Genomic DNA, 22982 nt, shown 5'->3' with positions numbered 1-22982 from the left:
TCCCAGCAGGGAACGCACACTTGTGAATGTCTTGCTGTATTCCATCATTCCTCATGTTTTGGCTCAAGGTGCCGGGCCTGGACGGCTTCATGTGACAACCTTAAAGCCTGATGGAGCGTGGCCTGATACATCCACAGCCTTTGCCGCCAAGCCCTTCACCCTCCGTCATTTAGGGGTATTGTCTCCCAATGAGTATCATTTGTCACCATTGACTTGCTCCATGCAGACACCCGTGCTGTTTTTCTGTGGCCCTAGCCCATTTCCACAGTTGGTAAACAGCTAAATCCCTCTCCCAATCAATGGAGCCTATTTAACTTGAGCTATTGACTCACCTGCCCCTCAACAGACTTGAGAGGCTGAAAAAATACAAATTAGACGAGTGAGAAAGAACAACAGAAATGGTGGTGCAGACTATGAAAAGTCACATTTTCAATAATGAGCTTTTGGCGGCAGGAGGGAAGAAAGTGACAGAGTGGAGGTAAGGGAAGCAGGGGAGGGGGGAAAAGCGAGGGAAAACAGAGGAGGAATCGATCGATATGAACAGATAATCACCAGGGCTCTGTCCCAATGTGTAAAGAGTGTGACATTGCAGAGGTGGCCACGGCAGGGAAGAGATCAATGGGCTGCTTTTTGTTGATCTGTAATCCTTAACTATCTATAAGTAATTAACCTTCAGAGGAGAATGCAGGGAAGAAATAAATGGAGAAATAAGAGAAGGAATAACAATGAGCACAAGTAAAACAGAAGCTACCTTGCATTACAGATAACAGCACAGGAAACCAAATTAATAGTTGTCTTCACCGCTGCCTCTGCAATTTGCATCTGATTCAGTTTTATTTCTTTCAGGGACTGCATTCGCTGTAAATGACTGCGTCTCACTGTGGTCTTAAGATGAAGATAAATATAGAGTAGCTGCTGTTAGAACAAGCAGTCTCATTTCAATTCAAGAGCAAATGTTCAAAATACAAATATTTCTGGTTTTTTGTTCTGGTTTTAGATGAGAATATAGTCTGGTCTTATCATCTCTGGCCTGATGAGTGCATCCTCTTCCAAAGTGTTTCCTGAGAAGATTAGTCTTATTAGGAGTCAGAGTGCCCTCTGTGGGCACTAAATGAAAAACAAGGGAAGACAGGCACAAAATCTGCCTGCTGCCAAAATGTAAGATTTTTCATTTTTATGCCTTAGTTTTGCCCCTTATTTTAATTACAGTGGGTGTGACATGTTCAGCCAAATGAACGACCTATTAAATGAAAACAGCACAGTCACGGTGGTATCTGTACAAGGTTTAATGGCACACAAATGCCCATACAGTATATTATAATCATCTCAGATCAAATTTCACTTATACCTTGTCATGGGTAACATTTAAAGAATGTTTAATTTATTAAAAGGCATACCATATTGTTGAAATTTGTCACATTAATAAACAATGATACAACTGACTGGTGGGTTTCTATGAAGCTTATAGTGTGTGGAGTAAGAAATATCATAACTTATTACAATATGGCCACTGTAGAAAGCTTTTAGCAGGTAATTATAATGTTCAAGTTGTGGAGAGTCATTTTAAGAAATGAATGCTTGTTGACTTAAGTTATGATAATCAGGTAAAAATAGAGCTCTTAAGGAACTTTCTCATAAATTTAAAACATGCCACTGAAAAGTCAGATAATTCTAAAACAAGAAAAAAAATATTCTCAAATGCTGTGCACTGTGAATTAAGTACATTGTTCAGTGGACAGCTATTTGAATCGAGTGCTTCTTCTTGGTTTATCAGTGAGAAAGAATGTCAAGCGTAACCTTGGCTGCCAAAGACCGTCCTTCACCAAAATGGACACCTAAAGATAGAAAAATTAATTATTCACCAAAGTCATGTAAAGGCTTGATAACCTTCTCATTGTGCTACATCTATACCAGTGATGTAGTAATCCTATAAAAATGTGGACAAACTACAGTATTATCTGCAACAACCACCATATAAACACCAACCAAATACACGTTCAAAAAAAGGCGACTTCACACTTCTACATATGACGTACAGTCGACTTAAGTCAGTGCAAAGAGTTTTTAGGTGGATTTCTGCTGCGCTACATCACCGGTCTAAATAAATTCTGAAACAGACGATGTCAAATGCAAACATCAGGTACAAACACCGAACAGCAATACTGACCATCCAATGTAGCACTGGCACAGGTTCTCATGTGACGTGGCTTGCTTGATGAGCAGCTCTACTTGTGTTGGCACATCCAGAGTCTCATCATGAGAGAAGTCTCGACCTGGAAGCAACAAACTCTCATCAAAACATGTGACCTTTGACTGGAAAATTGAATCTGGTAAGGCTTAACTTTCTTCTGATTTCAAGGACTTTAACCATTGACGTTTTAGAATTGTTTAAGATCGACCTTTGCTCTACAGAAAATGTGGTGGGTTAGCATAACAGTATGATAATGTGGCTGAAGAAGCAAACATCTGACCACCTGACATTTTCTATACAGGACGTCTGCACTAAAGTATTGTTTTTTTTGAGCAACTGAAATAATGTATATACACACACATGTGAATACATTTTTCTTTATTGTAGAGAGTAATATGTGAAGTAGAAATATGTCATGTATGTGATTTTAACAATGCTAAGAAGATATCTGATTCCTGCATAAATAAAACAGTAAAACAAAAGCTTTCCAAGTTTTGACCCTTTTTTTATGTAAAGGTGGGTAGTGCAGAACTTACCTGTAAGCTTGTCTCGCACTCTGTTAATAATCTGAATAGCTTTCTTGTTGAGTGCCTCAGGCTGTACCAAGCCATCTCCAACTAAAAGAAACAAAAACAATCCCTGCATCAACAACTACTAACAACTTATGAAGACACAAATTCAAGTGCTCTCTCTGCACCAAACCTCTTTGCAGCTGAAGGAAATCAAAATGGACTAAAGTGCTGCCTTACAATAGCACAGCGGTTGCACCAATCATTTATGACAGCCAGAGAGCTTGGTATTGTTGTGGTAGAAGAAGCACAGAAAAACTAAAGGGCTGTACAACAACAACTAATCCATGAAATGACAGAGAGGACTGGCAACTCACTGAAAGAGTGAATGGATTCAGGCACTGTGGTCCCTGGTTTCTTGTGTGTGGTCTCTCCAAGGTCTATTCCCTCAAGAGCCTCTGCAGAGGAAAACACACAGTCACAGACTTGAGTACTTTGCTACATCATTAAATAGAAAATTGGAAGCATTTATAGCTGCAGTTTGTAGACTCACCCACTGACTGTCCAGCGGTGTACGAGTCAGTCCTGGTACGGGAACGCTTGTTGCCTTTGGTGTTTGCTGTAGGGGACAAAGGTAAGGTGTGTGAGAAGAGTTTTTCTTACTGACATCACCATTGCTACTCTTATTTTTTCAATAAAGTACTCTAAATTCTATTTTTGATACAACAGAGAGAGCTGCAGCATTATTCGACCTTTTAAATGCAGAAAATGAAGCTATTTTTTAACCATTACACATAGTTAAGGTTCTGCTTTCACTGATCCTCTCCCAGATTTTATGTCTCCATGCACCCAAAAGTTGTTTCCTGCTGCAAGAAGAAAATGCTCAACACATTGAACATTACATAAGGTCCTCCTGTGACATTGACAATCCAGAAAAAGGTTGCAGTGATGCAAAGTGAGGAAAAAATGTGGAGAAAATACCAATGAAAATCTAACTAAAGCACTCTGCAGTCCCTGTAAGTAAATCAGAAATCATAATCAGAAATAATTTAATAACTTCCTGTTTGTGCTGCAAATTTTATTATTAAGATCCAATTTTCATGCAGATTCCTCTGTAATATTTTTTTAGTCAATGTTTTAAAAACATTTTAATAATCAATATAAACACCTACAAGTTCCTGAATTATTTTTACATTTTTAAAATAATGACCCTCATTTATAAAAGCAGTTTCTTCTACTGTCAGGGATTAAATGTGCTTGCTTACTGTCAATACTGAACCTTATTAGTTGAGAGAGTAGCAGAGAAATTCATTCACTTTGTTCACCTAAATTTAACCTTTATACAACCTTTAGATGTCTAAACCACTTATTTAACCATAAGGTCATTTCTCCCAAATAGATTTCCATTATACGACTGGGACAACACTTTACTTTGTCAGCCTGATCTGATTAAATTTAATGCTTCACACTCTCAACCTCCTCAGAAAAGGAGTTTCTACTGTAAGTGGAGTAATCTGCGCTGACCTTCACAAAATGATTTCACTGGGCTGAACTTGTCCAGATCCAAGTTCATTGTTACTGTCATTTAATGGTGTCATGGTTAATTATTGTGCTAAAATGTCCTGAATGTGAACAGCTGATGATCTCTTACTGTCCATGAGCCTCCAGTTGAGCAACGGGTCGTAGACGAAGGCCTCCAGCACAGCCATGACGCTGTCTCTGTGCTCCCTCAGCACCTCCATCACTGTGTGGCAGGTGATGCGGTAGTTTCCGTCCAAGCCCGTCACCTGGCAGACAATCAGACACAAACTTTACTGATGGAACCAAACCCTTTCCCAGCATCACAAGATAATGACTTGGTTGTAGTTTTTATCTTGTGTTTGTAAAAGAGTTCAATCAATTTGGTATTTAACAGCCGGTTCCAATCTGGTGTTTTGAAGTTTGGTAGTAGTGCTCCTTGAATTGTGCTTTTAAAAGCTTTTTGAACAGATTTCTAACTTTAACAAACTTTTCTACTAATTTAGGAGATGATACAACTTTACCTCTTCAAAATATCTAACTTTATTCTTAATGCTTTCATCTTTAATCCCTTTTCTTCTTTTCTCATTAAATAAATGTCACAGTGAGTCAGAACTTTGGATAAAACACTGCAGACTAGGAAAAGATTAATTATTTTTGACTAAAATAAAGACACAGGAGAAGCTGGTCAGAAAGGGTTTAGTTTAATGTCAGTAAAGGAGTACTTGTAGGGTTTAAGGTTGGCGACTAACTCTTGAAAAGTCAGAAGCTATTGAAAGGATTTTTCTCCAACAGAATTTCTGACTTTACAGACTAAACCAAACAGCCTTCTGGCTGCTTTGAGGTAACCAACACACACATGTCTTTATCACAGCATGAGGTTCTGCAGAGTTACCTCCATGGCGTTGGTCAGCATCCTCGTCAGTCTGAACGGGATCTTTTCAGGGAACTTCTCTCTGGTCATGGCGACCTGTTGGAAGATTGTAATAAAGTTCAATCTCAGATAAATTAAGAGAATAATCTGTGGATGATATATTGACAGAATAACTCTCTCTCACCTCAAAACAGTCTCCAAAGTCGATGTGGAGGATCTTGCCGCTTAAACGGTCTAACATCAAGTTGGAAGGATGCCTGAAAAAAATGAATCATCTCCTCATTAATGTCTTACAATGTTGTCATTATTCTAAGAGTCTGTTTGAAATAATGCAAGACTTCAAGATTTTCAGCTGTCACCTGTCACCCAATCCGAGGATGTAGCCCACCATTGACATCACAGCCAGGGAGCGCGTGTAATTGGTCCTCCTGTCAAACCACACCTGGAGGAGAAATAACATCTGGATTATGAAAGCTCTACTGCTTCACTGAGTAAGTGTATAGAGCAGAAAATGGCACAGAAATCACTGGCTTGATACATCTTTGCAGAACATCATGTACACAAGGTACTAATGGTCCTAAAAATGGATTCAGTTTGAAGGTTTGTTTGTGAAGTCCTGCTAAGTCAGTGGTTTGAAAGTAGGACACACAACCCAGAAAACTGATTCTTCAGGGAAAACAACTCTTTTATTTCACTACTACTGTTTTTCTCTCAATTATTAGAAAAGTGAGAAACTGGATTGAGACGTTAGATACACTACAAACAGAAAGTTTCTCCCTCCCTACTGTGTTCCCTTTTTTCTTTCCAAAATAACCGCCAGTCTGTCAGTGAAACACCAGCTTCTTGAAAAAAACAGAAGAATTCATCTGTATGTTATCTTTTCTGTAACGGCGTGCTCTTGACATTTTACCCCTGAACCGATAAAATGTGAGGACGGATGTTGAAAAGATCAAGTACACTCAAGCGGCGCTGTAGATTGTAAAGAAGCAGAGCATCTCACCTCAGAGCTGGGGCTCTTGAGCCACAAGAGCTTGGCCAGGTCGTCTCCGGCTGTGTTGTTGACAGCGTGCTCAAACACCTCCACCTTCTCCATCAGCGTCAGGTGGTCGTAGTCCGGGGCCATCTGAAATATGCAAAGCCCATTACGTTACTAAAGCACACTTTGATATGAATATAAATGCTATGTTGCACGCTTAGGAAAGTTAAATTCAAAGCTCGTTAAACATATTTAAAACCAGTTACAAAAGAATGAGATTGAATTTCAAACTATTACTACTTCATATTTAGACATTTATTTGTCAAGCAGCCTGAGAACTGAAAAACAGCAATATTTAAAGACCTAAAAGTGAATAGAAGAGCTGATGTAATGTATTTAAAAAGGATAATAATTCTAATTTTCAACACAGGCCTCAATTTCCTCGTCTCCACCGCCATGACAACTGATTGTGTGAAAATGTCATCACTTACTTCATTCCAGAGTTTGATGTTTCAAAGAATTTCAATTACCAGGAGTGCTGCTGTGCAATACACAGCTACAGGGCAAACACAATTTCCAAAAGGTTATTAAAATACTTTTTTAACGTCGTTGATACATGTCTGCCTTCATTCTGCTGGCTGCTGAGTTTCTGCTGCTTTTAGCCTCTAATTAACTACAGCAGCTACTGTATAATGTGCCATTTGGAGGTTAATGTTTTATTTAATGAATATTGGATTAATTATGTTGATGGACTTCCTTATAATTAATGTTTACTGTCTATTTTAGATTATACCTATCTGTACAACCATCTACTGAAATCAAGTGAAATCAAGTTAATATGATTAATGTTATGTTGTTGTTTATGTAATTACAATTAGAAGGTTGTGTTGTGTTAATGCTGAAATATTAAACTGTTTTTAAGGTCATGGAAAATCAGAAACTGGGTGTAAGCAGGTCCCATTACAGTGGGGGGGTTAATTGATTTGAAAGAAAATGCTTTAATAGTTGTCGGTGTTCAATTATTAGAGACTATGTTTGCCCTACAGGTGTGTATTGGATAGCAGAGCTCCCTGCGCACTGAAAATAACCAGAATGATGCTTTACCTTTAATTAACTGTGAAGGTTTGGCTTTAGAAAGAAACACCGTGACACACACTCCAAAATACTATAATCTATCATTTTGTCACCCTCTCATCTCCCTCATATTTTATGTGAAATTGATTAATGGCTTGACTGATTGACTGGTCAGCTTAATATGTTGCCATTTTGGAGGCTTAAACAAAATACATCATTAGTAACTCAAACATCATTAGCAAATGTAAAACACCACAGAGTTTTATTCAAAGAATGTCAGCAGAGGAAAATTTGTGCACAAGGTAATTTCCTTCGAATGTTTAGTTGCTTCAGTTTATTCTCAAATCTGGATGAAATTAGACCCTGTATGTGTGAACTGTGCAGGCTCTACAGTTCATGTTTTGTATCAGTTTTCACTGTTGCAGATTAAACTATTAATAAGGCTTCTTGAAAAAATGCCAATTCTTTATAACACAAACATGTTATTTTGTGATTAAAGGACAACTGGGAGGGAGAGACGAGAGACGTTTCCTGCTTGTCTACTCACAGTCTGATGAGGTCTGTTGTTTTTTTATACTGTTGCCCAGTGAATAAGATCATGGTTGGACATGATGTCCTCATCTTACCATGAACTAATGAAATTTGAACAGCCCTGCCCTTTTTCTATGGCCTTGATGTTCCTTTGCTTGGGTGTGATGTCTTTTCAGTGTACAGTTTTCAATCAAGTCACGTTCTTAAATACAACATGAAAGATACTGGATTCACTAGATTTTATTTGATTAAAGAACGGTGACAGACACTGAGCAAGACATTTTACAGTTGAAGAATAAGCTTGTCAGTTCTCTCTGGTGGACAAACCACGTCATGGTCACACTGTGTCTTAATTTCCTCAAAGCCAACATATACACAGATACAGGTGCATCTGTAATAAGCCGTTATATCAGTCGAGCCCTAGTCTTAACCTGCTCTGTGGTCTCTTCCTCCACACGTATATCATCTTAGCCTTTTTGTTTTTATCAGCAGCACTTTCACTTTCTGCAGTGACATTTTAGTGAGGAAGATTATGCATGATTGTGTGTGTGTGTGTGTGTTCTCTTTTGCCTAATCTGAGGCAGGGATATTTAGTTAATTTGTGACAATTAAGGTCCTGTGAATGTGTTTCCATTAGAGAGTGATTGGTATTCATTGATATAATCACTGAAAACAGATGCTTCCTCAGCTTTTATGAATCTATTTAGTATTTAGTATGAATGTTTTTATATTAAAACTAAACATTTACAAACGGTTCATGAATGGGACCAACAGTTGTCACAGAACAGTGAATACCATGCAGGCACATATGCTCATTTACATATCATCTTGTATTTAATAAGATAGCAAGTGCATCATGGGAATGTGGTTGTAAGTTAACTGACTGAAACAGAGAAAACAGCACTCTAACAGTATCTAGGCAGGAAACATATGCTCATGTTGTTTTCAGTCAGACGCCTAATAATAATGACGTTAGTGGTTCCTCACCCTGAGCATGATGCGATGTTCAATGTTGAGTAAAATCTTTTTCTTCTCTCTGTAGTCTCTGATGAGGGCATGCAGGGTGTCACAGTGGGGCACCCAGCCAATCAGGCCTGAGTTGGTGGACAGCGGGATTACTGCATAGCGCTGGATGCTGATGAACACGCAGGGAGAAACACAAACATACGAACAACTCATTTTCAGGATTTCTATTTTTTTATGTCCATAGCTGTGAGACTTTGCAAATGTGTGTGCTCAAGCCATCTTTATGAACTGCACTGTACCAAAGACTGCTCTGTGTGTGTGTGTGTGTGTGTGTGTGTGTGTGTGTGTGTGTGTGTGTGTGTGTGTTTGTCTACCTGAGGTTCTTGCGCAAGGACGCGGGGTCATTGGCCAGCAGTGTGTTGACCAGACCAAACAGCTGCATGACTCTCTCATCCTGCCTCAGGTCCTCGTGGCCCTTCAACAGGAACATGAACTCATGGCCATTACTGCCTGCAGAGGGAGCCACAAAACACAACAGTGATGCACTGCTCAAAAGGAAACGAAAGTATTATGTAAGAATTATTACATGGTTTTTGGCAGTACTGGCTGTTTTCTCCAGCAGCTGCATTGCCATTACCTTCGCCTGAAGCAATGTCTAGTGATGGCAATAAATGATTTCATATGAACCACATCACTCATTCAGTGGGCTTTTTACTCAGTAACCCCTCACTTTGAGGTCACCCTCAGTTTAGAGTGGCGCTCTAAAAAGATCGCAAGTATATGAGTGGTCGTGGTAAAATAACGCTGCTCTGGAAAGGAACTGCACTTGTGATTTGTAAAAACCATAAGAAGCTGACAGCAGAACTAACAGACCTTCACAATAAAATGCAAGTACCTTTCAAAGTTAATTTTAAAGGTGCAGTGTGTAGGACTTAGTGACATCTAGTGGTGAAGTTGCAGACTGCAACCAACTGAATACCTCCCCTCACCCTCCCCTTCCAAGCATGTAGGAGAATCTACGGTGGTCGTGAACCTGGTGAAAAATGTGAAAGGTCCTCTCTAGAGCCAGTGTTTGGTTTTCTGTTCTGGACTACTGTAGAAACATGGTGGTGCAACATGGCGGGCTCTGTGGAAGAGGACTTACTCCCTATGTAGATATAAAGGACTCATTCTAAGGTAATGAAAACACAACCATTCTTATTTTCATGGGATTATACATCAATTAAAACATACTTATGAATATTATATTTCTGCCAAGTCCGCTCTGCTAGATGCCACTAAATTGCCACACTGTTCCTTTAAGTTTCTTGAAAGTGTCAGTTATGATTTTTCCCAACTCTTGTGGAAAAATGTACCTATGTACTGCTTGAACTGTGGCATTAACTCAATCCTCTCAAGGACAGTGAAGTCTGCTGCATGACAGAGAGGAAAATGTAGTAGTAGTAGTTTTTAACTTAGGTGCAGATGTCAGTTATGTAACTGTTTCTTTTAGTGTCCACAGTATTCTCAACAGACCACATAACAATGACTTCACCAACACCGTAATTGTCCGACTACCTTTAATGGAGTTATCTGAGACTCCCAGTGAAATGAGTAAGACACTGGATCTATATAGTCCTTTGTCTACCCTGAGTTTACTCCTAATGACAATCCCAGTAAGCAATGTGTTGTCTGTCGCTAGGGGGACAGAGCACTGACAGTAGATCTATGTGACCTGTAGTGGGTGATAGGTCTTAAACTGAAGTCTTGCTCCAGAGGTCAGTTGATTTACTGGCTATCATCTTTTGCAGAGTATGATGTGTAACACTGATGGGATACATCAGAACAAGGTATCACATTGTCCAGTGGAAAGAGTGTTAAGTAAAGTGAACCATTTGTGATTGATAGTCTTAGGATTTGGCCTCAAGACAAGGTGACTTTATAGTGCTGTGCCATTTTAGAAGCATTTCAGTGTCGTTTTTCATATCACACAGCAGAGTAGGGGATGAGGTGTCAGTATTATTTATTTCTGTATTCAAATTAATGCCAATGAACAGTGTTAGGAGGATTCCTGACAAATTGATTTGTGCCTGCATGCACCATTTCTCCTGGAACAGAAAATGAAAATGGTGTTTAAGTTCATCAGTAGTTTGATCTTGTTTCTGTTTGTAAAGACAATGTGTATTATCCACACACAGAACTTTGCCATGACTTATGAATTCAAAATAAATTGTGGCCTTGCAGCTGTTTGTTGTTTGGGTAAAGATACAATTAATATTGAATTTTCACTACCGCGATGGCCCACACCTGCTGAAAGCATATGATGCCGACTAGAAATATTGCGTAATCTGTTTTCCTAATATAACGAGTTCAGAGGCACAAGGCCTGTGCAATTTTCGCCTTATCTTACCCATGATGGTGAGTTTGCGTGGGCGCTGCTTGGAGGTGATGACCTGCAGGGAGGGGGCGATGGACTGGATGCGGATGATAGCCTGGTTGGGGTCATAAGTGCCTGGTACAGCCAGCTCCAGGTCCCGGCACATCAGCAGCTTTGGAGACACATATTGCAGCTCCAAGGAGGTCAGCTGTGTGGAGAGTTGATGAGGAGCACAGGAAAAAACAATTAGTTTTTAGTCTGTTGTGTAAAAAAAACTGCAGTGACAAAACAGCTCCTGCCAACAGTGCCTAAACTAACATGCACAGTTTTACAGACACTGGATCATATCCAAGTTAATGTCTTATCTGTAAAAGGTTGTTTATGCACCAGATGGTTGGTTACAGATTCATCTGAGAAGTCGTCCTTGGAAACTGTTTCGAAAAGGGCAGGCACTTTCAAAAAAATACCTGGCAGGTGATTGGATGAACCATCTGTCTATCACTGTCTTACCTTGCGAGGCATCTGGATTTGCAAGATCATGCGAGAATCCTCATAGGACGCTAATTGGTCCGAAACCACTGATGGTTCAGACACAAGCGCCTAACTTGAAGCCTGACAAGATGGGTTCTCATATGATCTCGTGATGTTGTGATCTCACGAATCCAGCTGCCTCGCGAGGTAAGTTGTTTATACACATGCTATGAAATATTTCACTTTCTACGTGCCCATCAATAAATGTGTTCTCTACTTGTCTACATTCAACCATCAGTGGTTTAAATGGCATCACATCTCTGTGCAATGACTTTCGCAGCCTATTTAAAGGCTTTTACGGTACAATTTTGAATGCTGATGTAAGGTTATTTCATCACAGCCTCAAACTGCTTTGGCTCTGCTGTTCGGATGCACCCTGAAGTGGGGTTTATTTCTATGTTAATGCCCTGTGGGAGAATATTTGCAATGCTCTCCGCATGTTATTATGTTGCTGTGTATTTCATGCTGCTTACTGTAATGTTGCAGCAGGGAGCATCCCCAAGAGGGGGAGCATGCCACAATGTCAAATAGTATTGCTGTCTCCATTTGCAAAGTGGAGAGAGTGCTCCTGACAGAACTATATTTAATGTCATTCTTCAACAACATGATGATAGCCGCAAGAAATGACATCTATCAGTTCAACTTCATATTCACTCCAGGAGCGACAGGACCTGGTGTTAGTAAAGTTTAAGCCATCAAACCATGTCGCTGTAGAAAACTGAGTTTGGGTTAAGTTACCAAAGCAAATAGCAAACAGCCTGCATGTATCTGCATCACTTACTGTACCTTAAGACAGGTTCATCATAACCAAAATAGCTTATTGTGCTTGTGGGTTGTAGTGTTTACATGTGCGAGCTCATAAACAGAATACTTGAGTATACAGAACATTATGGGAATATAAATGTGATCATATGCAGGATTTGGTACAGTACCAGTCAAACGTTTGGACACACTTTCTCATTCAAGGGAATGGGAGGGTGTAAAAAAATAGAAGCATACGTAAAAAGATATAATTACTAACTGAGTATATTGTAATCTTTGGTGAAGGAACAGGCAGTTCTGTTTTATTAAGAGAACAGCTGCCCTTTGTTTGGGCTGTTAAATTAGGTTCTAGGCGCTGTGGTCACAATGAATAAAAAAGGCTGAAGGATAATAGTACAACTTGTGAGGGCTAATAGCTGAGCCAGAAAATAAAGATAAGTAAAAATCATTACCGCAAACGCCCAGAGGAAAATTTGTAACAACTTGAACAATCAATGTCACAAAACATTTAACTTTGTATTATTTAATTTTCCCTTATAATTTACTGAATAAACTGGCTGCTGAGTGTATATTAAAATACCTTCCCTGACCTCTATCAACCCTCAGTCTCATCATGTCCCGCCATATTTCAACATCTTTCAACACTGTTTTGGCATCTTATTCAGTGACTACACCTAGAAAAGGAAGAATGAAAGAAGTCCCTTGTGCCTCTTTCGTTATCTTCCTGCCAAAAACAAAGTTTCCATCTCTGTGGAATCTCTCTCCTTCTTGATACCACTTAACATGACAAAGATACAATATATTGAATTTATGTGCCATGAGATCAAAGAATTAGGAAGGAAAAATATATCTCATCATACCTGATGAGAGAGAGGAATGCAGAAGTGTTGGAATGTCAGCTCTAATTTTCCAGGGAGTCTTATAGTTGTTGTTTCACTTTTTGAAACCACATTTCTATGATTTACATGATTTTGTGTAGTTGGGTACAGGTTGGAGACTCTTTGTTCTTTGCTAATAAAGCATGCTTAGTTTTTCCTATACTTACAAAAATGCTTATAAAAACTACATTTACATGTATGTACATATTGTCACCTGAGGCAGACTGCAGTAATCATTAGAAGGTGTTTTATAGGGAACACTAGTACAGCAGAGTTAGTGCAGAGACTCCATAGTTTTACTCACCTGTGGTAACTGTTTGGAGATGCGTCTAAACACGTGGTAGTAGAGGTCCCAGGCCTGAGTCAAGTCTTTTACGTTTCCAGAGCGCATGTACTTCCTGCACCAGTCTTGAGCCTCCATCAAGTCCCTGCCATAAGCCTGTCAAATGAAATAAGACAGACATACTCAGTCCTTGTACGATGACTCATTCAGTTAAATGAACATGGATTACCAAAATGGGGACTATAAAACTCAAAGTTCCAACTTGGATAATCCAGGACTTTAACAAGTATGTTGTTTTTAATAGTGCACATCTGCAAAAACAGGCTGAATGGAACCATCTGATGATGCTCGTGCAGAGAGTCTGGGTCACTTGTATAACTTATGGCTATGTGGTAAATAACCTTGCATTTATTTTGTGGTGGTGAAATATATGTAGTCAATTTTACAATGTCTATGGACAAATATTCACCCCCTCTTAAACTTTTTTATGTTGTATTGTTTTACAACTTTTAATTACAATGGATTAATGAAGCTTTTTTGACACGAATCAACATTAACAACTGACGTCAAAGTGAAAACAAATCCCTACAAACTGATCTGATTTAAATACAAATATTAAGCACATTATATATGTTTTGTCTTCGCCTCTAAAGAACTAAATTTAGAAACTAAACCACTAAATGTTCTGTATGTGCTTTTGTATTTGAGTTTCCACTGACTGTCAACAACAACAACAGCTTGAATCTGAATTCAACCCCAATCTGAGATGACACACACCTGATTAAAAGAGGTCTCTTTGAGGGTCTGTGGTCCCCTTTCCATCATAGCATGTAGAGGCTCCAGCACAGCAAACATGCCCTTGACGTTGCGCTCACCAAAGTAAAGACGTGAAGCCTCTTCAAGGCCTTCGTGCCACATCTCATGCCACAAGATGGCTACTCGGATAAGCTCCTCGCTCACCTGAATGAAGGAAAATGAAGTTGAAAAGGTTGGACTTTTCTCTCACGTTACCTCTAAAAACCCAGAGGTATACAATATCAGATGTCTGGTCTTGTTTGATAATATTTACATTTTAGATTAGTTTCCTACAGCATATGACAAAAAAGAAGTTTACAATTTTGCTACAATTTTCTTTAAAGGATGAAGATGATTTTTTTTTCACTAGCATTAAATTTCTGTACCATGATGGCCTGCTGAACCAGAGTGTTGCAGTGTTCACACATGTTCTTGAGGATTTTGTTAGCAGCATTGTGGCGGGCGGTGGTGGTGGACTTGGACGCCACAGTCAGTGGGTAGATCAAAGCCTGGAGGTGAACAAAGAACAGAGTTCAGCAATTAATTACTGGTCACTGATTACCACAGGAAATGTGTTCTTGGTTCTGTTTTAATTTGTGAAACAAATTCAGTCGTAGTGTTTGCAGACTTACTTGAGGATGATAGCGTCCAATGTCTGTTAGCAGCTGGTGGATGAGGCGACCCACCAGGGCTCGAGGGGTGTCGATTCGAGCTATGAGCTGAGGGATCACCTGCACAGGAAAATGGAAAAGGGAATAATAACTCAGTAAACAGGATTTAAATGCAAAACAAAAAATACAGCACAGACACAATGTGTGCTCAACTCAGCATGAACGGACAGTACAGTATTTTTAATATCTGTTTTATATGGATTAGGGTGCAATGCCTAATGGAACTTTCTTATAGACCAGCATAAAACTTTTTCCCTGTCAAAACCTTCTCACATTCATGGCAATTAATTTATCACACTTCTTTATCTCGAGTCTACCTCCATTTCATATGTGTATTTGTGTAAGTATGCATATATTACCTGTAGCCAGGTGTCTATTTGAATGGTCTTGATGCCCTCCACCAGAGCTTCATTCACTTCAGGCCAGTGACCATAGTCAAACCACAGTGTCAGAACCCTGAAGAGTACAAACAATAAAAGAAAACATTGAAAACAGATTATTTTTTGCCTAATTATAAAGGATCATGATGACAGTGTGATTGCAACCAACCACTAGAGGTCGTCCTATCCCCACATTAACACGTCTGCTGGTTATCCATGAATATGGGTGCTGTTTGTTTGCTTGGACCACTTGAGCAGCGTGAGTTATAGTCATTTCACTCACCTGAGTGTGTCCTGCAGGTTATTGCCTCTGGACAGGGAAATGGAGCGGAAGAAACCTTGAACAGCAGGAACTGTGTACAGGAGCAACGTCTTTGAGAGGTCCTATGAAGGGGGAACACACAACAGATGCTTTTTCATGCATGACAAGAAGAAACAAGCTACACTGAAGAACATGTTGTAGGTGCTGACTGGAGATGTCAAGCTCTGAAGAGTCACTATAATCTAAAGAAAATGTATTATTTTATCATTACTAGGGACAGCATTTATTAAAGTGAAATGAAAGTTTCAAAGCTCTTTCTACGAACAGTCACAAGAGAAGAGCATTACCGTAGTAGTATCTCGTCAGGTAAAAATTAATTCTAAATTTGTCTGTTTTCAAGTTGTGTTGTTTTAAACTGTACAAGAAGCAGGGACTGTGTCATATCTCAAAAATATGAGATATGACACAGTCATATAATATCAGAAATGTGACCAGCTGAAAAACTGCATGGACAATTCAGACAATGCAGTTATGAGTATCTTAACTAAAGATGTTTGCCTTGGTTTGACACAGTGCTAGAAGAAGAGGAGAGCACTGAATGTCTGATGTGGACAAGTGTAAAAAAGGCTTACTGTAATTTGGGACATGTCTGTTTCTGTGACTCTCACCTCATTAACCTTTTTCTGGCCAGGTGAAGGCACAGGACTGTGGTCAGTGCTGTCAACCTCGCTGTCACTGTTGCTGGCTTCACTGTTAGCACTGGCACCACTGGCATGTCGCAGTTTCTTCTTCTCATCGCGTCCCTGGTTCTGGTGTTTGTAGTGCAGCACCGCCTCGAAATTCATCACGGCCCAGGCATGCCAGGCCTGTCCAAAGATGGTACAAACTGGATGAGACTGGGTTTCTAAGAGCTTATTACTGGAAATGACTTTCATGTTTGTTCATGGTGTAATTTTCCAGTTTATTGAGGACAGATATCTCCCAGGGGGCTTTATTTTTTGTGATCCAAACATATGTGTTTGATGGTTGCTGGGTTATGCAACCAGCTATTAAAAGGTTGAAAGCTGAAAGGAGTTGGTGAGGATGGATGGGGAGTTGGGTATGTGAGTACTGTATAGTGACATTTTTGTAGCCTGCAGCACATGCATGAACAAGAAAAAGCAGAGATGTTCTGAGCTCTTCCATCTCCTTAAATCTTTGATGCTTCAGAAGAGGCACGAATAAGCAGAACAAATGAGCTTTACACCGACAGAAAACCTAAACAAACAATGATGTTGTGACATTTTTGGCTAAAGGGTGATAAAATGGGGTCTAAGGTTTTCCTTGTGACACATCGGTGTCAAGGCAACCTCCTGCCAAGACAGCTGGGATTTTACTGTGGACAGAGAGAGGTCAAAAGTGAAAGGTTAGAGTTGAAAGAGAGGGACTGACCTTGTACCAGTTTCGGTCATGTTCCGTGGAATGGCTATAATACTGCAGAACCTTGGGGATGGTGCTTTCGTTGATGCCCTGCAGACTGAGCTGCCACTCACCCAGCTTCAGGAAACATCTACATAGAGGAAAGAGAGAGACAAAAAGACAGAGGGGGATATTTCATCTAAGATTATTACTTAAAAAAATACTTCTCTTTTCATCAAAACTTGTACATTCTACTTTATTTACAGAAACCCTAACCAACCTGGTGCAATTCTGTTGTGTCCATAAACATTAATACTACCCACTGATAATGAAGTGGTATCTGACCAATCAGGCTCTTATGAAAAGCCCTTGAATTTTATTCTGCAAATAATAAATTCACTAACTGATATTTTATACCATTCAGCAGATAAAACCATCATCTAAACTTTTTTGAGACCATAAAAGCCACTGATGTCAGAGGTCAATATTGTTGTTGAAGCTCTACAGTAACAATTTAAATAATTCCATGACTACATTAGCAACAAGGAATTAAATCCACTGCTGGGACAAGTTACAAAGAAGTCTTTGAACATGCTTATGTTGTCATTGCTTATAAAGAGCTGGTAGCGACAGTCAATATACCCAAGAGCAGTTTATTATAAAATAGCTTGATAATGATATAAGACATTTAAAGTATCGCTACTTAAGGCAGCAGTGCATTTATCTGCTGAAAGGTTCTGGGATCACATCTGGAGGTTTTTAATTATCCAAACCACTTTTCCTATAATGTAACCTGACAGTGAGCTCTGTGGTGTGCCTGACGGGGACTCAGCTTCATCCATCACCCTCAGAAGCACAGATGCTTACAGGCAAATAGTCGATCTAGTTTTGTTTGGCAGAGCCAAGACATATAATTCACATACAGAACAACTAAACTGAGCAACTGACAAGCACTGTATTGTTGACCCATCCATCAGCGGTCTGAAGACTACATGCAGAGCACCTCCCATAAATTGTCTTTGGGATTACGTAATTTCTTGTGAGTGCTTTTCCATGTGACTGTACAGTTTGGGTACAACGCGTGTTGAACAGTTTCCTTAAACTGCGGGGAACTGTTAACAGGTTGGACTTTTGGGAAAGAAGCAGGAGGAGGACGAGGTGTTTGGCAACGTTGGAACAACGTGTTTATTTAGACAGGAGACGCCAGAGTTACTGATCTTAAGTAAAACAGCAGTGACGTCCATGTGATTGTGTGCTCTGACTGAGCAGTCCAGGTGTGCTCCATACCACACAGCCGACCTGCATTCATGAAAGTGTGTCAGCACGTCTGGAGAAAACCCGTCCAGACTGACGCTATACAGGTGTTTTTCCCCCTAACATGCATTCCTCAGACAGCCAGAGTCACTGTCTGGAAGATGCAAAAATGAAAAAAGCCCCTTTTGCCTGTTGTCACGCTTCTGTGTTGTCGTGTATGATTTATGAGATGGGAAGGGACATATGACTGTTGTGTGTTTGTGCACGAGGCCAGATGAGACTACTGTATGATTTACTGTATGTAGGATTATACCTGTCTACTCTCAGGTTGCACCTCTTGCTTGTTTTGAGTTGTTTGACCAACCAGACACACAATGCAGTGCGGTCAAATTCCCGTAATGAGAGCGTTTTAGATATAATTCAAAAATATTTTGATGAGCCTGCAGAGAATACAAACAACTTCTTTAAGGCTTTGAAGTCATTCCCAACAATTATTGGATATGCAAAACTTTCCATTTTCGAATCTCCAAAATCAGTGTCTGCGAACATATGATAGTTATTTGAATGTCAGGTTTTCAAATATCTGGTGTTGTGTTGACAGCTGTTTGAAACCGACTCCTTACTGCTTCTCTTCCCACAGTGAGGTGAGGTGATGACAGTGGAAAGGTGCTAAGGCTGTGCCAGAATAATCAGATGAGGAACCCAGCAACCAATAGGAAAAGCTTGGAGGAGACACACCTGGTCTGTGATACAGTATCTATCAGCATGGTGCCATGTTTGGTTTGTGATAAGTAGCTGTCTGGGACAAACTGCCGAAGGGGATAACTTTATTTAGAAGTTTGAGGTGAAACATTCATTGAATCTGGCCAGTCTTGAAAAGGACCACAGGATGCCAATGGACTTGTAAAAGGTGCCATGCCAGATTGGGTTATGCACATGGAAAAGAGGCAGAACACACTGTACATGACCCTTTGTGTTTACAACGTTAGGGCAGAAAATACATGAGGCTACTTTTTCCTTGCTTCAGCAGCTTGCTTTGTGCTTTCTCCATTGTGGGTGTACGGAGGCTGGCACGACGTTTAAAAATACTGAATCACATCTAAATGATAATGACACATTGGCATTAATTCTGGTGATTTTGACTAACTGTGAATTACTTTAACTTTCCCACAGGAGTTTCAGCTTGTGATATGTGCCAAGAAACCAAAGCCATTTAGTCAAGCTTATCTGTGCTTCTATCTGAAGGAATAAAATAGGAGTTTTCTTCAAAGCACTGAGATATGTGACAAACTCAGGTACCCGAGTGCACCTATGCTATCTTGGCATAGGCTCATCAATGAAATTGATTAAAAGTTACATGCAATGTGGAACCAAACTTTTACATGTAAATCTGCTGTACATCACTTGAGTTTCAGCATTTCATTTTTGCTGTTGAAAAATAAACTGTACTTAATGGCAATTATAAACTTAGTTCCACACTCAAATTATTGTAATTTGCTGGAACTGTATAGTGATGTAACTATTAAAACCTTCCTTTCACTGGTGAAATTTCTATGTGATATTAACAATTGGAAGCGGCAGGTGCTGAACACTGTTCACAATCTCATAAACTACTACAACTCTCAAGAGGATCATGTTGTTTCTCTATTATTTGTCTACATTCACTTACTCCCTTTATACACGCTGCTTCTGAACTAAGCAAGTCCAATAATTTTACTTTATAGCAACATCATTTAGAAATTTCACTGTGCCTGTGAGTATTTGAGCACAAGGATGTGCAGATTGTTCTGATCAGTGTCTGGCTTGCCTGGATAAAGATGTGCAATCGTTAAAATAACTCAGAAATTGTTATGTCAAAACTAAGGTACTTGCTCTTACTTTGCTGCTTATTTTAATGAAATGATTGTGAGCATTTTCTGGATTAATGTCTGAATTTCAGACCCTCCAGCAATACAACTGAAAAGGTCTGGAAGGGTGCTGTATGTATGCACTTAATATCCAGTATTGGGTGGCTGCTGCACCACAATATAGCAACAGACCTGGCCATCAGTTTGTGGAGCTCCTGCTTGTGCTGTTGGTCCTCGGCAGCAATGGCGTGCTGGGCTTGCTGTTGCATTCCTTGCACAAAATGCTGCATATGCTGGAAGGCATCGATCTGGAGAGAGAGAAAACAAATACACACGTTTAGTTTAAGACTGCGTGAGAGAAATGTGTTTGTTTGGGGGCTTTAGACCTTTCTGACATCATTCTAAATTACTGTATACATAAACATGTGATTTGTGATAAACAGAGAACAGACGGTGCTAAATTAACAACTGTGTTCACAATTTTATTTATTTATTTATCATTTTTTTACATATTTGGCATGCTACCTGTTGTCATCATCTCACTGCATCTACAGAGCCAACTGACCAGTCATTTGCAGGACTGTCAAAAACATTCTTTTCTATTCATATCAGTGTTGCTGGACTTCTCATTGTCCCATTGGGACAATCCTGCTACTCCATCTGTAAAGGCCACATCTGCTGTCATGGATACACTGTTTTTGTTACATGAACTTAAATTTTAGTTCAGACCCCTGTGACATAGCGTGGCAGCCTCGTACTACACACCCTGCAGCTTCCACCGTGAGATGAGATGTTGACCACACTGCAGAAAATGGGGGACAGATATACTGAAAGCATGGGATGCAATCCAGACTGCCATATTTACTATGGCCTGGTTTTGTATCTTTTACATGGGAACTTCTAGAAAACTTCACATGAACTTTAAAATCATTTATGTCGAAATGACTTCCAAAAAAATGACAGAAGAATTTGACTGATTCAGACCCTGTTCATTAAAGTTAAGGCTCCACATGTGATTTGCATTTACTACTGAGCGGCTATCCCTGGTAGATGACCCTCTCTTACGTGGTTTCTACTCAGTAACACCCAAGTCGTGACAAGTCTGATGAGTGACAGTCTGAGCTGATGTTCCCTACTGTTACAAAACATTGAAGACAGGGAATAGATCCTTTCCAGCTGTGTGTGTGTGTGTGTGTGTATTTTTATATTGTGAGATGTCTGGTTAGCAGTGCAGCTGGCCCTGGCAACAGCAATGCTTACGCTCACACTTACCTAAGCCCTCTAATGAGACCTGCACTCTGTAACCTCAAACACTATTCAACACCTGGCAATAAATGTGGGTGTGTTTATGTGTGCTTGGGGGTACATATACAATATTTGAATGCATGTATGAGCAGTAGACAAATGACACAGGATAGAGCAGTGCAGTCCCATGCTGATGGTGATGATGACATGTAGTATGAAATGTACGGTATTGTATAATGGTTAGTCACTACTGCTGGTAGTTGGGAGGTCTGGTGGGTTTTCCTGTGCTGGATGTTCAGCCTCAAAGTATACATCTTTCTGAACAAATTCTGACATTTGATGGTTATCTACAAAGTGGGGCTTACTTCATTCACCGTTGCCATGGATATAATGGACTAATGACATCAGTGGCAGTCGGTTTTACTGATCTACTCAGATGTTTATAAGTGAAGAAAATGACCTATTAAGTCATCCTATCAAGCAGGTTATGACTTCAATTTCCTTCTTGGAGATGTAGTTTGTTGATAAAGTGTTTCTTAGGCTGCCTATCTGGCCTTTTTGAAACAGATTGTTGCCTGGTGTTGCTTTAAAAGCTTGCATATGAAGATCGTAACCAGGTCGAAATGTTTCCCTTTTCCATTTGGCCTAAAAGAAGTATGATGTCTGATAGGAAGCAAACATTTACAAACTGCAATTTGCAAACCATCACCTTAACACAACAAAGTTGTTTGCGCTTACCTTGCGGGCACTCTTCCACATGTACTTCATATAAGCGTAGGTGACGTGTGGGTGGGCTGTGGGCAGTGGGTGATCGAGTTGCTTGGAGGGGTCAACACCCAGAAGCAGCACCAGAGTCTTATGGGCCAATGCCTGGAGGGATGAAGAGGGCAACAGAGGAAAAAGGAAAACACAAACAAACTGGTCTGAGCACAAGTAAGTAATTAAGATTATATAAATAAAGACATATTTAAAAGACAAAGAGAGACACAAAGAGAGGTGCAACAAACTTAAACCACACCACTCCATGAGGTAAAAGTCTTAGAGGGGTCATTTTTTCCAACACTTCATAATCACATTCCCTGTCATGTTTGCCATTAGCCAATCACATCTCTTTTTTTTCGATAACATCATAGTTGAAGTTTCTGGCGTTGTGTGTGTACGTGGGCGCTTGAATAGTGTGTGTAGACAGAAAAATTGGCCCATTGTCTGCCACCCCTTGCAATCAATTAGAATAACAGTGAGGTAAAGGATGGAAAATTGCAGCACTTTAATTGAGCAGATATGTGGTTTCAGGTTTCTAAACAGTGTGATTGAGAGTTCTTTGCAACTTTCATCAGCGCCAACTTAAAACAGGTTGAAATGCAGTTTAATTTCATGGCTGGGGTTCATGGTTGCACTTAACTCTGTCGAAGCCTGACTTCCCTTTTCCGTTTGACAAGACTGATTAAATCAATTCTGATTTATTCCTCCTGAATGTTATAGGACTATAATTAATTATGCATGATCCGGGGTCAGAGAATACTGAGAGAGCTTTGTAGAAATTTCCACAGTATCTTCTTTTATACTACCACCAACGGGAGTCGGCGAACTCAGAAATTTCCAAATCAAACACATAGGGGCTTTAAATTAGTGGCCAAATCATTGTGTAAATTCTGACATTTCAACTATGTATGCACTTGGG

General features: G+C 39.8%; 1 protein-coding gene across 3 annotated transcripts in view; it reads right to left on the bottom strand.

Moving 5' to 3' along the window:
- Window positions 1-1271: 1271 nt before the first annotated feature.
- mtor (mechanistic target of rapamycin kinase) overlaps window positions 1272-22982 on the bottom strand; it is an 89433-nt gene continuing 67722 nt past the window's right edge. For all 3 annotated transcript variants that reach the window (XM_067591519.1, XM_067591521.1, XM_067591520.1), the window contains 23 exons: window positions 22040-22171; window positions 20249-20364; window positions 16989-17106; window positions 16226-16423; window positions 15579-15679; window positions 15275-15371; window positions 14877-14975; window positions 14631-14753; window positions 14227-14409; window positions 13471-13605; window positions 11029-11203; window positions 9014-9149; window positions 8661-8808; window positions 6093-6215; window positions 5452-5534; window positions 5277-5349; window positions 5114-5188; window positions 4352-4487; window positions 3254-3319; window positions 3078-3158; window positions 2728-2808; window positions 2168-2273; window positions 1272-1835 (listed from right to left, as the gene is read on the bottom strand). In XM_067591519.1, the coding sequence (XP_067447620.1) occupies window positions 1820-1835; window positions 2168-2273; window positions 2728-2808; window positions 3078-3158; window positions 3254-3319; window positions 4352-4487; window positions 5114-5188; window positions 5277-5349; window positions 5452-5534; window positions 6093-6215; window positions 8661-8808; window positions 9014-9149; window positions 11029-11203; window positions 13471-13605; window positions 14227-14409; window positions 14631-14753; window positions 14877-14975; window positions 15275-15371; window positions 15579-15679; window positions 16226-16423; window positions 16989-17106; window positions 20249-20364; window positions 22040-22171 (2601 nt within the window). In that variant the 3' untranslated portion in view covers window positions 1272-1819. The remainder of the gene's footprint in view (window positions 1836-2167; window positions 2274-2727; window positions 2809-3077; window positions 3159-3253; window positions 3320-4351; window positions 4488-5113; window positions 5189-5276; window positions 5350-5451; window positions 5535-6092; window positions 6216-8660; window positions 8809-9013; window positions 9150-11028; window positions 11204-13470; window positions 13606-14226; window positions 14410-14630; window positions 14754-14876; window positions 14976-15274; window positions 15372-15578; window positions 15680-16225; window positions 16424-16988; window positions 17107-20248; window positions 20365-22039; window positions 22172-22982) is intronic.

Source organism: Thunnus thynnus, chromosome 6 (genome assembly GCF_963924715.1).
Source record: "Thunnus thynnus chromosome 6, fThuThy2.1, whole genome shotgun sequence".
Taxonomy (NCBI): domain Eukaryota; kingdom Metazoa; phylum Chordata; class Actinopteri; order Scombriformes; family Scombridae; genus Thunnus; species Thunnus thynnus.
This window is presented reverse-complemented; position numbering and strand designations above follow the sequence as displayed.